We start from the raw sequence: 15,668 nt of genomic DNA, 5'->3' as shown, positions 1-15,668 counted from the left end.
AAATACTAACTAGTTCAATGAATACACAGAGTATTTAGCCAAGAAAATCCATAAATCCAAATCAGTAGCAAAATAGCAACCAGAGAAAGAATACATAAGACAACAAATAATAGAAAATACAAAGTGAAGGAACATTGGGAGGTAACTCAGTTAAGCTAAAAGAGTATTGTAGCTCTTATTGAAGGAGCTGTGCCCTGAAGTCTCTGAGTGACATTGATCTTTTCTATCTTTTGTCTTGTAAAGAGGAAGCACTGGAAAAAACTAGGCAACTTGCAGAAAGCTCAAAGAAATTTGAAAGAGTGAAGTTCTCTGACTGTCTCTGTCCCTTTCTGTCCCCCCCGCTCTGAGCTGTGCTTTGCTTCTCTTGCAGAGCAGGGCATTTCAATTCCATCAATGAAGAGAGTCCCATACCAATGAGTTATGAGACTGGAATTGCAAGTTGTTCTATTTATGCAGACCTCCTCTTTCGAGAGCAAGAGATATAGTATCTTCTTATGTCTTCCTTTGGACCAAAGTTTGCTCTCTTTAACTTAGCAACACTAATTTAGATTGTTTGGTGGATATTTTTCTTTCCATTTAAATTTTTTGTAACTATTGCTTTCCTAGCTGTACTTATTTCATTTTGTATCAGTTAATGTAAGTCTTTCCATGTCTTTTCATATTCATCATGTTTGTTGTTTCCCTCTGCTCAAGTAATACTATTTCATTACATTCTTGTATCACATGGACAGTTTTCAGTTCTTTACCACTACAAATATCACTACTATAAATATTTATATAAATATATATGTATATGTATATATGTCTAGTGATGAGGAACTCTGGTTCAAAAGATCTACAGATATTTTAGTCAAGTTATTTGCATAATTCTAAATTGCATTCCAGTAAGGTTTTTGCATTTTACAATTTCAGCTGTACATCAGTGTTTCTGTCTTTCCATTATCCTTCCAACATTGACATCTTTTATCATCTTTGCCAACTTGATAGGTGAAACCTTTTTGAAAATCAAAATAAATTACACACAAAAGCACACATTGCAAGGAGTGAGTGTGACATATACAGAGATAAATGTAGCACAAAGGAAAGAGTAATGGGATCCCATTACTTTTTTGTTATTTAACTCTTCTGATGTATACCTATCAGCTTTGTTTTATTTTTCAAAATACATCGTAAATTCTTTGAGTACAGATGATCTCATTTAATATCTCTTTATTATTAGTGATTTGGAATATTCATGTGGTTGCTAATACTTTACAATTCATTTTCAGAATTTCATATTCACAGAATTCAGCACTGTTCATAACTTTTGATCACTATTCTGTTGGATGACTTTTGAGAAAATAACATTTTTATGTACATGATTATTGGTTCTAAAAACTAACTAGTGATGCATAGTGTAGTTTTTTGAAAGTACATTTCAAATGTGATTTGAGTTCATATAGTTGAATTTACTTGTAACTCTTTTAGCTAAATTAATCTATAGGTTATTCTCAAGGAGAATGCTTAGCAGTAAGTGATTTTCTTTGGAATGGAGAAGCTTTATCTTTTTTATATATACTAACTTTAATGAATGCTAGAGTTCTAGTTAAAAATATGATTATTCTGAAATATCTAGAAGCAGTTTGATATATAATAGGGAAACTTACAGGAAAAAAGACATCACGAATAAAGTAAAATATAATTTAATTTCATTTTAGAGTTTATTGTTTTAAGAGAGAGAAAAGTACTTCACTTCTCTAATTTTAAAATTAAAAATAAAGGAAGTAATCAGTAAATAAAATAAATAGAAAATACTTGATATAGATTTTTGCCATTTAAAGGTAATGAGAGGAGGACAAATAGAAGGATGTAGACAGCACTATGTAGAGACAGATGTGGGATTGGTATGTAGACTAAGGTTCTGAGATTACTATTGTAGTTAAACAACTGTTGTTGTACCCTACCATTCACTTGGGGTGTGGGCATGAAAGTTAAGTATCATGCTGTTATTGTTCTTTGAAATGAAATCATTAACTGTATAGTAGATTGAAACAGTTCCTTCTTTATGTGTCTGCTTTTATATTTAGACTTCAAAAGTTTAGTTTTGATGTAGAGTTGTATTTTCCCATGAATCATATGATCTTATTTAGAATTTGCAGGTCACTAAGTCCCTCTTATGTTATACATGAAGAAAATGAAAAATTCAGTGATTTGCCTCATGTAACATAAGAATCAGAACCGGGATTCTAGCCTAACTTCTTTGACTCAAAATCCATTGTTCTTTCCCATTTTGTTGAAGAGAAACCAATTTTTTGTGGACCCGCTACCCCAGAAATTTTTTTTTTGTCTTGGCAATCAAATTCATAAAGCACCCTATATTTTAAATCCTTCAGTTTAGGTTTTGCTTCCTCACAAACCTTGCTTCATTTCTTCCCTCAGCTAAAATAGTTCTCATACTCTTAATATACTTTGGATCTTTCTCTATTTTCATCCCATTACTCTTTACTTTGTGTTATACTTATATCTGTACATGTCATACTCTCTCCCTGCAGGACTGTTTTATTTTGATTTTCATATTCACAGAATTCAGCACTGTTCTTTGAACATAATAGGTGCTTACTAAATGTCTGTTGAATTGGTTGGATTCTTCTACCTACCTATTTATCTTGTCTTGTTTGCTCTCTTGGAGTCTGTCACTGTTGCATATTTCCTAGGAAATTAAAAGAATTAATTAATTTTAGAAAATTAATTTAGATTTTGTGTCTCATCTTCACATTTTTCTAAGTATATAAATTCTGTTTGCCCTTCTCTTTCCTCTTGAAATCACAAATATTTATTAATTACCTGCTCTGTGTGAGAGTTACATGACAATTCTATACAACTATTCAGTAGCAAGTTTTTTAATGATAGTTCTAAATGTCTGATCTCTGTAGTGATTATTATTTATGATCCTCTTGTCTACTTAAAAGCTGCATTTGCCTTTTTGTTTACTCATGATAATGAGAATTTCTTTACACCTGTAATGTGAAGGTTTCTAATATTTCTAGATGCAATTTAAATTTTTGACTTTAATCTGCAAAGTTGTTTTGTGGTTTGGATTATAGTCATCTCTGAGCTGGTGCCTGTCACAGCAGTTGAAATCAGATGATTGGTTTTTGCTGACAGTTTCAGAGACTTAATCTCAAGAGACTGTGGGCAGACTGTTCTCAAAAGGAAAGTCTTTTGTTCTGGAGTGTGCTTCTGTTCTGCTGAGATAGTAAAAATCTGTTTATTTTTAGGTTTTTTATATTAGGCCCATATGTTATAAGTATTGGGTAGCAAAGTGACTGAATAGTCTTAAGGTACCAAAGAACAAACTTGATTCTTGGTTTTGTCTAACTTGTGTTTGTCTTTGGAAGAGAATTCTGAGAAATTATAAAATTCTAAATTCTAAAAGTAGTTTTCCCTAAAACTTGCTTCATTTTATCCCCAAATAGTTGTTTATGATTAAAAAAACCCATGCAAAAGAAATTTCTTTTTCTCTTTATATTGATATTGAATATTGAAATATTCACATTTGCTGATGTTTAAATTCACAGTAAAAAAAATCAATAAATTCAGTGACATTTTACTTGTAATCAGATTTGGAAAACTACTCACTTTGTATTCTCCCAAGCAGTTATTAATTTTGTGCTATAATGAGAATTTAGTGTCAATATTATAATTAACTGAGGTCTTTCTTAATGGCTCTTTAAGATTTTACAAAATATTTTATTATATCATTTGATTTATATTGTTATTATAGGAGAAAACTAGACTTGATATAGGTTAAGATACTTAATTATGGTCAATATAGCTATGATATCAGGCACAGAAATTGAACCCTTGTCTTTTCTGGCTCTATATTGTAGCCATTACATTGTGGTGCATAATTTAAATAGTAGAAATTAAAGGAACAACATTTCTTTATTCAGTCAATGAAGACGTGTCAGATAATGAATGTCTGTGTGTGTGTGTGTGTGTGTGTGTGTGTGTGTGTAAATCAATCAAATACTTTTTCTTTGTAAAATACAAAAAGTTCTCTCTCTTTCTCTCTCTCTCTCTCTCTCTCTCTCTCTCTCTCTCACACACACACACACACACACACACACACACTTTCCCCCATTTGCTTATACATCTTTCTATTTCCCTACATTCTTAGTTTTTATATTGTTACTATTTTGATTTTTGGGCAGGGAGTATAGAGTTAAAGAAATATGACATGAAGGTGGGAACTAAAGAATGAGAATTGATATTAGGCTTGAGGTAAGAGGTAGAATTAGTATATAAATGGGATATAAAAGTGGGTAATGTAGATACAAATAATATATATATGTTTTGGATTAAGGGTGTTCTACAGGTGAGAGGAATTAGAAGGGAAAAGGAGGATGGAAGGAAGAGACTGGAGGAGTAGTGGGAAAAGGTAGTGTGATAAAACAGTAGAAGAAGAGATATTGGGAGAGAGAAAAATGAATGGCTAAAACAAGGTTTACCCTAGACAAACCTCAGGAAAACTTATCCACCTGTTTTCTAGGCCTAATTAACTAAGAGTAATTCATTGTAGATGGCAGTACATTAGAACCAGAAGCTCTCACCATGTACTAGTGTCTTTCTTCACCCATTCCTCTATGCAGTGGGAATTTTCAAAGTTGCTATCACTGCCTTCAGGACAAACTATGCAATGGAAATGAACGCCACTTCTCTGATCAACTTTGGGCTGTGTGTCCTTGGAATGACTTTGTGCACTCAACATTTTTAGGCACTGTGGGAAATCAGTGAAGAACATTTTTATGCAGATGCTTAAGATAGTATGAATAATCTAGGGCTACCACTTGTTGATATTTATCTTTTTTATAAAGAAAGAGTAGAAAGCAGATAAGAGGATAACTGACGTTTTAAAGATATTTGACTTGGGGACAACTAGGTGGCACAGTGGATAGAGTACCGGCCCTGGAGACAGGAGGACCTGAGTTCAAATGTGGCCTCAGTAACTTAATAATTACCTAACGGTATGACCTTGGGCAAGTCACTATTATTAACCCCATTGCTTTAAATAAATAAATAAATATTAAAAAAGATTAAAAAAATTGCTTCGATCATGTAACATTGGTTTTATTGGGTATTTCTATTTATCAAAAGCCCTGTGATACTCTTCTGCTTGAAATGCTCACTTCGTCTCTTTTTGTTATTCTAATGTTTCTTAAAGACCTATTTTAAGTACCATCTCCCTTAAAAAGTCTTTCTTCTCTTTATTCCAAAATGCAGTTTTGATGTTAAATAAATATTTGTTCAATGAATCAGTGACTTTTGGGTGAGAAGATCAAAAAAGGGTGACTTGTGTTTAACTTCAGGTGAATAAGGAAATTTACTTCATTAAGAATATATACTTATAAGAAAAACTCAAGGCTAGCATTTGAATCAGGTCTCTACCAACCTGCCACATCACTTTTTTGGTCCTTAGTTCTCTCATACATCATATGGAGTTAAAATACTTGTTCTTCCTGATCCATGGAATTATTCAGAGGATAATATAAGACTATAGAAAATTTTGAATCTGAAAATCTCTGCTACTTACTTAATTAACTATGTAACATTGAGCAAGTCATTTATTTTCTGTCTCAGGTTTCTTCCTTTATAAAAGGAGCAGAATCTATGGTCCTTTGTGGAAACAGTTTGAAAATTAAAAATACTTCACAGCTATGTTATAATTCAGTAAAGCAACAAAGTCTGCTGTCCTTTGAGTTAGGAATATCTGAATTCAAATCCTGCCTTGGAATAGACTAGCTATGTGAATCTTGACAAGTCGTTTAAACCTCAGGTAGCTCTCTGTGTCTAACTGAGGCTCTCATGATCTGAGTAGGTAGTGGGAGTTCCCATATGTAATCACAGATCCTTGAAGAATTTGACATAATTTACTGTCTCCTGGGTTGTACTGATCCTGATCCTTTTATAATGTTTTCCTAGTCGATTACCAAAAGAACTATAATAAAAATGCCTTGTGCATCAGAGAGGTATAAAGTCTAATCCAAGAAGCATTTGTTATATTCCAAATAATGAGCAGCAGCACTCTATACTATACTCTCATATGTTCTTGCATTATAACAAGAAAACCAGTTAAATAACCCAAATTACAGATGAATGCATCTGACTTTGCAATATTCTTCATATATAGTCTTAGCAACTTTACTGAAAGGACTTTGTATAGGGTATTTGGGCAGGACTAGTACCTCTGTTGTTACATGAGCTGCCAAGTCTTTCTCAGGGTTGCTCATCCACCTTTGGTGTCCACCTTCAATCAACTCTCACCTGTGATTTTGAGAAACTTTAACATGGTGAACTACCTTGAGCAGACAGGCTAAATTTGATTAAGGGTCACTGTTAGATCTTGAGCCTTTTGGGGGAATGTCTTTCCTAAGCATGTGAAGATTTTCCCCAGTGGAATGGATGGATGAGAACAATTTGTTCAAGTGGTTGTGAAGATAGCTGAAGTAGGTCATGTGGAGCACTTTGAGCTTGGTAAGACCTTGAAGTTGCCAAAATGCATTCTGGCCCATCACCAGTCATCCTTACCACTGGACTTTAGTGAAACTCTGCCTCATTTAAAAATCAGTTCAAGGCATTGACCTGTGATGTCATTTGACCTTTTAGAAAATAAAGAATGAAACAACAACAGCTGGGTGGAGGGGAACTGTGTTTCAGACATCATTATTCTGGAAGCAGGAGTGAGCATTGAATTTAGTTTTAGGTGTTTTGTGTTATTTTTGTAATGGAGGTCTGGACAATAAGCCCTGTCCTTGTTAGCTTGGGCAGAATGCATTAGCCTGCTTGCTGCCTAAAAAGAGCTGAGAAGCCTGCTTCTAAGTAGAGTTGGGATGATGTGTAATGAAAGTACCTTGGAGAGACCTTGGAGCTTGCAGAGACACTGTACTGGGTTCTCGTTTAGTATTTGTAGAATTCTATTCATACTATATATTGAATACCAGTCTCATCAGAAGTAGAGCTTGAGGCTTCTTCAAAAAACCTTCATCAGCTTTTTCCCCTCTCTCTTGGTTGGACCTCTGTTTTCTTTACTCCTTTGCTGATGGTGTCCTGTGAGACAGTGTAAGATGAGACCTCTCCCTTTGAGACTAATGTGTGACTGGTAAGTTTGGGTCTTATGTTTTTGGTCATCTTGGCATTCATTCTTTTTTTTTGAATGAAAGGACTAGAGGTACAGTCTTGTGAATTTTGAAATATCTGGAGAGAACCATCTGAGACCTGAAAGTCATAATAGTGTCATAGGAGCCTGGGATTGGAATATATGCCAGGTTTTGCAGGTAATTTAGCATTGATGCCCTGATTAACAACCAGAGAGAGAGAGGGAGGGAGGAAGGGAAGGAGGGAGGGAGAGAGGGAGAGAGAGAGAGAGAGAGAGAGAGAGAGAAATCTTGAAAGCTTCCTGCGGAACGTGGGATTTGAGTGGAGTCTTGAAGAAAATTAAGGAAGTCAGGTGGTAGGAAAGACATGGGGGAGCAGCCAGTGAAGAAGGCATAAAACAAAGGATGGAGATTATATTTGGAACTAGCTTTTTGTACCTCTCTATTGTTCCTCAAAAATCCTAGTTACTGTTTTTTTAGATGATAAAATCTATATTCCTAAGCCATTCATTTAAGGCTTTTTATAGTCTGGATTTATGTGTTTCTCCTATTTCATCTCCTACAACACCCATTTCAGCTTACTAGTTTACTACATAGCTTACTACATATCTTCCAACATATTTTATCTAGCACTCCATGTTTTTCCTTGTCTGAAAAGCCTTCTAATTTTCCACATTTAGAAATCTGGCCCTTCCTTTAGTTTTGATTTGATCCTAGCTACTCCATGTAGTCTTCCTAGGCTACTTTGCTATGATCATTTTCTTCCCTGAACTACTCTATATCATTTACTGGATATGTCACTCAACATCTTGTACCTTACTTTGTAATAATTGTTTCAGGTATACACAGTTTATTTGCTTAACCCATGGCTCAGGGCTCTAAGACTTTAGGCTTACTTGAACCATATACATTTCTGGGGCTTTCTGCAAGATAGTTTTTTCCTTTGGCTTGATAACCACACCCAAGGTTGTTCTAGGAAAATCTTCTAATAAACTTTTTGGCATAGCATAACTCCTCTTTAAAAAGTGGGTAAGAGTGTCTTGAGCTCTTTAAAAGCATTCAAGGTGCTAAAAAACTTTAGGTATGAGATAATCTTTATTACAAAAAAATCAGATTCACAAGAGCTCAGACACCTAAACCAAATAAGGCATTAAAATGTCTTTCAGTTTCTGAAAAGGGACTTAAGACTGTTTTTAGGGCAGCTTTTTAATATTCCAGTGCATCCCTCTTAGCCACTTAGCTGGCTAAGAGTCCTATACAACTTTTACTTTCTTTCCCCCCAAACTCATAGTATCACCTTTGATTTCTTTGTATCTTTCCAACCTTTTTACCCCTTATTCTCTTTCATGTACTCTTTAATTCAGTGACCCTGACCTCTTAATTATTTCTTGCATAAGAAATTTTATCTTCTGACTCCCAGCATTGTTGCTGGAATTCTGTGCCTTCTAACTTCTCTGGTTTCCTTCAAGTCCCTTATATAGTCTCACTTTTTCCAAGAAGTCTTTTCCTAACTGTAATCTTACCTCTGAGACAAATTCCAATTTACCCTTTATATATCTTCTTTGTACAATTGTTTTACATGTCTTTTCCCTAAGATTTGTGATCTCCTTGAGAGCAGGTATTTTTTTAATCCATTTCTTTGTATCTTAAGCTTCATTACTTGCTTCATACTACGTTCATAATCAATGCAAGTTACGTTGACTTTTGAGTACATTAATATAACAACTTAAAACATTTTGGAAGAGTTTATAATTTTGAATTTTGTTTGGAAATGTTTAGACATTTTTTGTACTTGATAACAGTTTGTGTTCAGTGAGTCTGATCACATTCATTTTATACCCTCTCATCCTGTACCACTGTTGTTCATTTTCTACCATAAAAATTCCATAAAACATATACACAGTTCACTTGAGTTTACAGTCCTTGTGATTTTTTCCCCATCTCCAGGGTACCAGGGCATTGTCCATCTCTTGCTGAGTTTTATCCTTGAAGCCTATTTTATCTCTCTCTCTCTCTCTCTCTCTCTCTCTCTCTCTCTCTCTCTCTCTCTCTCTCTTTTATTGGTAGCACATACTGTTTGTTCCTTTCATCATTGAAGACACTTTTGGTAACTGTTATAAGCTACTTTTGCATTCTATGTGCCTTTCTTATGTCTTGGGAATTGTTTATGACTTTAATTCTTTGGAAATTGTTCTATTCCATGAAGCTCATTCATGTGGCACCACTAGGAGAATGCTGGTGTTCAAGACGGATTTTTTTCCCAGTTCAGGATTATTGAAAATACTTGAAAGTACTGTGTAATTTCCCAAAATGCATTAAGACCCAGTATTTTCAAAGGATAAACCAGGAGAGAGTATTTTTTTTTTATTGGTAGCAATCTTGAAATAGCATCTTTTTTTATTTGAATGTTAATATTTCATTGAAACCATATGGTTTGTAGAGGGCCTATACTCCAGAGGTAGTGGTTATAAAATGTGTCTTTAGGTGCTTTATGTTAAATTATGTTAAATATTATCTGGAACACTATTGTCATAATGTGTATTTGATTAGTAGAATATAGAATTTATATAAATTAAGTCTATATTATCTTGGGAATGACGTAAACAACTGGAAATTTGTTCCTATGGTTTATGATCTTATTTAATTCCATTCATGGATTAAAGCCTAACTGTGCAGAATTGATGTAATTCAGATAATGACATTCACTTGTAACATCATGATGTGTTTAAAATACCATTTATTGGGGGAAATCTCTACTTCTGGAATTTATAAAGTTTTAATCGTTTTTTTGTTTCTCTTTAGCCCCTATGTTGTAAAGTACTATGGCAGTTACTTTAAGAACACTGACCTTTGGATTGTTATGGAATACTGTGGAGCTGGTTCTGTTTCAGACATAATTCGGTTACGGAATAAGACAGTAAGTGATTTTTCAATGCTGTATTTTAATTTAAAATTAATTTCCTAATCTTTTTTTCCTACAGAGAGATTGAGAATATGGCATAATGGATAGTGGGTTGTCTGAAGTTGGTGTTCCCTCTGTGATGGTGGCTAGAGCTGGCATTTATATATCACTTTAAGGTTTATAACTCACTCAACAAATAGCTCATTTGATCCTTCATAGGAACCCTAGGAAGTGGGTTCTGGTATATCCCCATTTTTTTTAAAAGATTGAGGCAAACAGCAGATAAGTGACTTGCCCAGGGTTACACAGATAGTTCATGTTTGAGGCAGGATTTGAGTACATAGTCCAGGTCCAATGCTCTCTACTGCACCACCTAGTGGCTGTGTCTCTGGACCCTAGAGAAATCAGAGGTCCATACTTTAAAAAAGAATTTTAAAGGATCTATATTCAGAAGCATTTTTGGGAAAGAAATATTTGGTGAAAAAGAACAATTGAATAAGTCAATGAATGAGGGAAAGAATGATGTGATGGAGCTAGGTTCAAATACTGCCCCAGACTAAATCAAATGATTAACTTCACTGTATATCATTTTCCTCATTAGTTAAATGAGTGTTCCTTTTAGTTCTAAATTTATGATCCTATGACCCTTGGAGGAGCTAAGTACTAGAGATATAAATATAATCTAGACATACAATTCTTGCTATCAAGGAACTTAGTTTAAGAGAAGGTAACAACCTATTTTGGGGAGTAGTGTGGAGAAGGAAAGAAGTTATGATGCAGGAAGTCATAAAGATGGTGATTTGATTATAGTTATTAGAAAAAAAAGATGGAAATTGGCATGATATGGGTTGAGGTGAGGGTGGCAAGGGAAGATGTATGGAAAATGGCCAAGATGAAGTTGAGGACATCAAGGTTCTAGGAGGTACTGAGCTAGAATTTTCTTAGAACCAGTCTAAATTCTCACCTTACAAGATATTTGCAGGCTAATTTATTAATGTAGAATGATGTTGGATATGTCTAATTATCTCATAAAGTATAGCATTTATTCTCTCATTTTTGCACATCAATGTAGTGTGGATTAATGTGTCTTCTGAAAAACACTCAAAAATTAGAAAATACACAGTGCTTAGTTTTAAAAATATATATAGTAAATTGGTTTGGATTTTACTTAATAATTTAATGTTATTTAATGGCTGAAAGGGCTGGGGAAAAAAGGCAAGTTTATTTTATATTTGGGGTATTCTAAATACTATAGCCATCCCAGGTAAAAAAAAATGTTAAAAACCTCAGTTAATCTAATATGCTTCTGAATTTTCAGAGTCTATTGAAAAGTATATTTTTTTGTTAATCATTTCAGGATGTTTAAAAGAAATGTTGGCAGGTTGTAACTTTATGGATTTATATGATGCAATTTAGTAAAATGTAATTAACAAAGTCTTTTTATGGTTGTGTTTTAGTCCTAAGTAAAAGATTTATTTACAGAATAGCTACTTTAAACTAAAAATATATCAAGTTAGTTTTGGATATAATTTATAGTGGGGAAAAGCTGCCCTATTTATCTGTGAAATGACTGTAAAGGCTAATCAGTGGAATAATTTATAATTCTATAGAACAGTTATATAATTACTATATGACATTATTATATATTTTTAGAAGTGTTCCAGTAAAATACATTCAGAAAAATGCTTAAATACTTGAATCAATTTGTGGTTAACCAAAATCATTTCAAAGTTTGATTAAGGAAGTAACTTGAAAGTTTACTATACTGATTTTTTTTCCCCTGTTAGGAAAAGTAAAGTAAATATAATTTTTTTTAAAAAAGGAAGTGAAGCAAGAGTTAAATGTTCTCTGTTTTGACAGAATAGGTTAAATGATCTGTGACATTTTAATTATGTATTTTAAAATTTCCATAGTTCTTTACTAGAAATTATGTAAATCAAATGACCCTGGCATGGTTGGAGGAAAATTACTTTATCATAAAGAAGTTAGAAAATGTTTACAAGCCATACCAGGGATGAAACCTTTATAAATTGATGGAAAGAATCATTTTGCTAAACTCTGATCTTATATTTAAAATTTAGGATGGTGATAGTGAGATTGTATGAAACTGACAAATGTAACTTTCCTTCTTACTCCTATTTATATATTTTAATGGTACCCTTTGTGGATTAAATGTAGCATAAATTTTTTTATGCTAACAAATAAAAACCACAGACCTTAAAAGATATTTTTATTTCTATTGTTTGAGAAAATAAATAATATTCTAAAAGACTTCTTGTCTCATTTGCCCATAAACAGGAGTAATTTATTCATTCAGTATACCATAATTAAGTACCTACTATGTACCAGGCTCTATTAGATGCTGGAGATTTTTGAGTTGTTTTTTTTTTGCAAGGCAGTGGGGTTAATTGACCTGCCAAAGGTCACACAGCTAGGTAATTATTAAGTGTCTGAGGCTGGATTTGAACACAGGTCCTCCAGACTCCAGGGCTGGTGCTCTATCCACTAAGCCACCTAGCTGCCTCTTTTCTGGGGATTTTCATTCAATATTCAAATGAGTTCCATCCACTGAGGCAGATTTCAACTCATCTGTGCCTAGTCATACTGTCCATATCCTCCCACAGATTTATTTGAAGAGCAATGGAATGACAATGGGTTGATCTGTACTACAGGAATATTGGTTTGGCAAATGTGTGAAGGATGGATTAGAGAGGGAAAGAAACTTATGATAAATAGAACTTTTGAGGGGTTTTTATAGTAGTCTTGGTGGAATATACTGAGGACTTGAACTTAGAGGTATCTGACAAACTTTTAAAACATTTATTCCATGTCATAATGGAAAAAAATGTACAAAGACAGGGTGTCCCAAAGTTCTTAATATAGTTTTAAGTTTTCGAATACCCTGTATAGCAGGATAATATTTTGTCACTAAAGGACACAGGCTAGCAATTTAAAGTAAAATAAATAGAAAAATATTGTGTTTTTCAGATTGAAGCACTATATATTATTATGAGATCAATTTTTTTCTTTGAAAAATATTATTGCTTCATACTTCTTTTAAAAATAAAAGTGATACACTCATTCATTAAACAAACATTTTTTAAATGCCTGCTTTATCCAAAGTACTGTTATAAGTATTAATGGAGATACAGAATTTAAATAAAACATCATCCAAATCTATTTTTCTTGAATCTGGAAAAATCAGATAACTATAGTGTATAATGTTACAAGATGATCATGGTTGCAAAACAATGTGTCATATGAGGTTTAAGGAAAAAGAGTGTTACTAGCAGAGTATCTGAGAAGGCTTCATGTAAGACAAGACATTTGGCTTGTAATTCAGTAAACAAAAAGGGAAAGAGATGGTACTTAGGCGTAAGGAAACATTTCAGAAAAATCATGGAGGCAGGAAAATGCTCGCTTTACTTGGGGACAGAAAATAGTCCAATTTACCTTTATATGGAAGGTAGAGAATATGAAATAAGATTGGAAAGGGTGAGTCTGGGTTTTGGAGACCTTTGAAAGCCAGGCAGTAGTTTTAAGATTTGACTCAATAGGCAATTAGAAGTCAATGAACATTTTTGAACCAAGAATTGACATGATTAGATCCAAGCATGGGAAAGATTAGAATGGTAGCACTATGAACAATCAAATAGAGTGAAGAGAATGGATGCTGGAAGACTTTCTAAAATAATCTTTTTTTTTTTTTTGGACTTTTTGCAAGGCATTGGGGTTAAGTGACTTGTCCAAGGACCCACAAGTAGGTAATTATTGAGTGTCTGAGACCAAATTTAAAGGTCCTCCTAACTCTAGGGCTGATGTTCTATTCACTGTGCCACCTAGCTGCCCCCTTCTACAATAATTTCAACAGGTATTAACTAATACTTTTTGAGTACCTCAAATAATTTTTTTGTATGGGTTATTTCTACTAGTATACATACCACATTAAAAATTAAAATTACTTTGAAAATAATTTAAATTTTGAAATCCCTGAAAGGGTCACTAGACTAGTTTTAGAATCAGTGATATAGATTCAATGTTAGAACAAGGAGTATTCCATATTCTATCATTGAAGGTCAAGGGGAATGAGAGGAGTAACCTTTCAAAGAGAGAATTGCAAGGAATGTGATCTCTCAGGGAAAGGCCACGATTCAGTTAAAGGGAGGAGGAGGGAGGAATGTTGGTTCAAAAGTTTGAGGATGTGAGAGAGTTTGTTTAGAACAGAGTGGGTGCTCCAAGGAGTGTAGTCATGATTTCAGTGGCAGGCTTAATTGAAGTAGTGCTAATCAGAAGAGGATTAAAAGTTTGTGAGAAGTATTATGGCTATGCAGTTTGCCACTAAGGATGAATTAATGGAATTGGGAAAACAATTTAATGGAATGTAGCTTGATATGACAATTTAAATGATAAAGGATTTTGAGATTTAATCTATTTCAGTTGGAAAATTTGCTTTTTAAAATTACTTTCTGAAAAATTAACAGATGTTTAGCATTTATATTCTCTTCCTCTATTCTCATCCCAAACTCCCATGGTTGGAATGAAGAAAAAAGAAAAGAAAACTAAATCCTTTATAAGCAATATGCATAATTAAGCAAAGCAAATTCTCATATTAATCATGTCTAAAAATGTATCTGTCTACAAATTTTGTCTGTCATCTCTCAGAAGTTGGGTAGCATACTTCATCAGCAATCCTTTGGCATTATTATTGATCATTGATTGATTACAGTTTTTATGCCTTTCATAATTATTCATTTTTACAATGTTGATGTATAAATTATTTTTCTAATTCTGTTCATTTCACTTTGCATTGAGGTCTTTCCATCTTTTGAACTATCAATTTTTCCTTTCTTATAGTTTAATAGTATTCTAATACATTCATATACCATAATTTGTTCAAACATTCCTCAGTTGAGGACATCCCCTTTATTTGAATTCTTTGTCACCACAAAAAAACTGCTATAAATATTTTTCTACATTTAAAACATTTTCTTCTTTCTTTGTTCTTTTTCAAAAGCCCTTGTTATGGTATCCCTGAGACAGAGATACAAATTTGTAACCTTTGGAGTTTACAGCCAAATTTCTTTCCAGAGACCTAAATAGTTCACATCTCCACCAATGGTTCATTGATGTGGAACTTTGGTGTTTTAGAATGTGCTAGTGTGAATTAACACCACTAAGCTGTTTCCCAATAGTGACAATAGGACTAATGGCAGTGGTGGATAGAATAGTAAGACTTTTATGAAGTCTTGTCCCTAGAGAGTATTCTGACCTTTAAAGATGATTATACAACTTCTAGACCTATTGAAAAAAACATTGATGGGATATAATAAGGATAGTGAAAAGATTACTTGATTAAAAATTAAGAGATCAAGATTCTGTTCCTAACTTTGTCACCAGCTTCAGGGCCATAACCATCTTATTTAAATCCTTTAGATCCTATTTCTTTATCTGTAAAATGAGTGGATGGGGCTAGATAATTTTTAGAACTCAAAGTTCATGATTCTAAGATAAACTTTGAATGAACACAGGAAATAAATAGATAAATAATACAGAGCTAAATTTTTCTTGGATATATAAAAATGATGAAGATTTGGTTATCAGTTTTTAGGTTTATAAAAAGTCAGAGGGAAGCA

The 15,668-nt window shown here is 33.3% G+C and overlaps 1 protein-coding gene across 4 annotated transcripts in view; it reads left to right on the top strand.

Annotated features, from left to right (window-relative positions):
- The window catches only part of STK3 (serine/threonine kinase 3), a 511,742-nt gene that overhangs the window by 109,496 nt on the left and 386,578 nt on the right, over positions 1–15,668 (top strand). For all 4 annotated transcript variants that reach the window (XM_074200516.1, XM_074200514.1, XM_074200515.1 and 1 more), the window contains one exon: positions 9,936–10,050. In XM_074200516.1, the coding sequence (XP_074056617.1) occupies positions 9,936–10,050 (115 nt within the window). The remainder of the gene's footprint in view (positions 1–9,935; positions 10,051–15,668) is intronic.

This window comes from Macrotis lagotis, chromosome X, assembly GCF_037893015.1.
Source record: "Macrotis lagotis isolate mMagLag1 chromosome X, bilby.v1.9.chrom.fasta, whole genome shotgun sequence".
Lineage (NCBI taxonomy): Eukaryota > Metazoa > Chordata > Mammalia > Peramelemorphia > Peramelidae > Macrotis > Macrotis lagotis.
The sequence above is the reverse complement of the archived record's forward strand: the minus strand, read 5'-3'. Positions and strand labels throughout refer to the sequence as shown.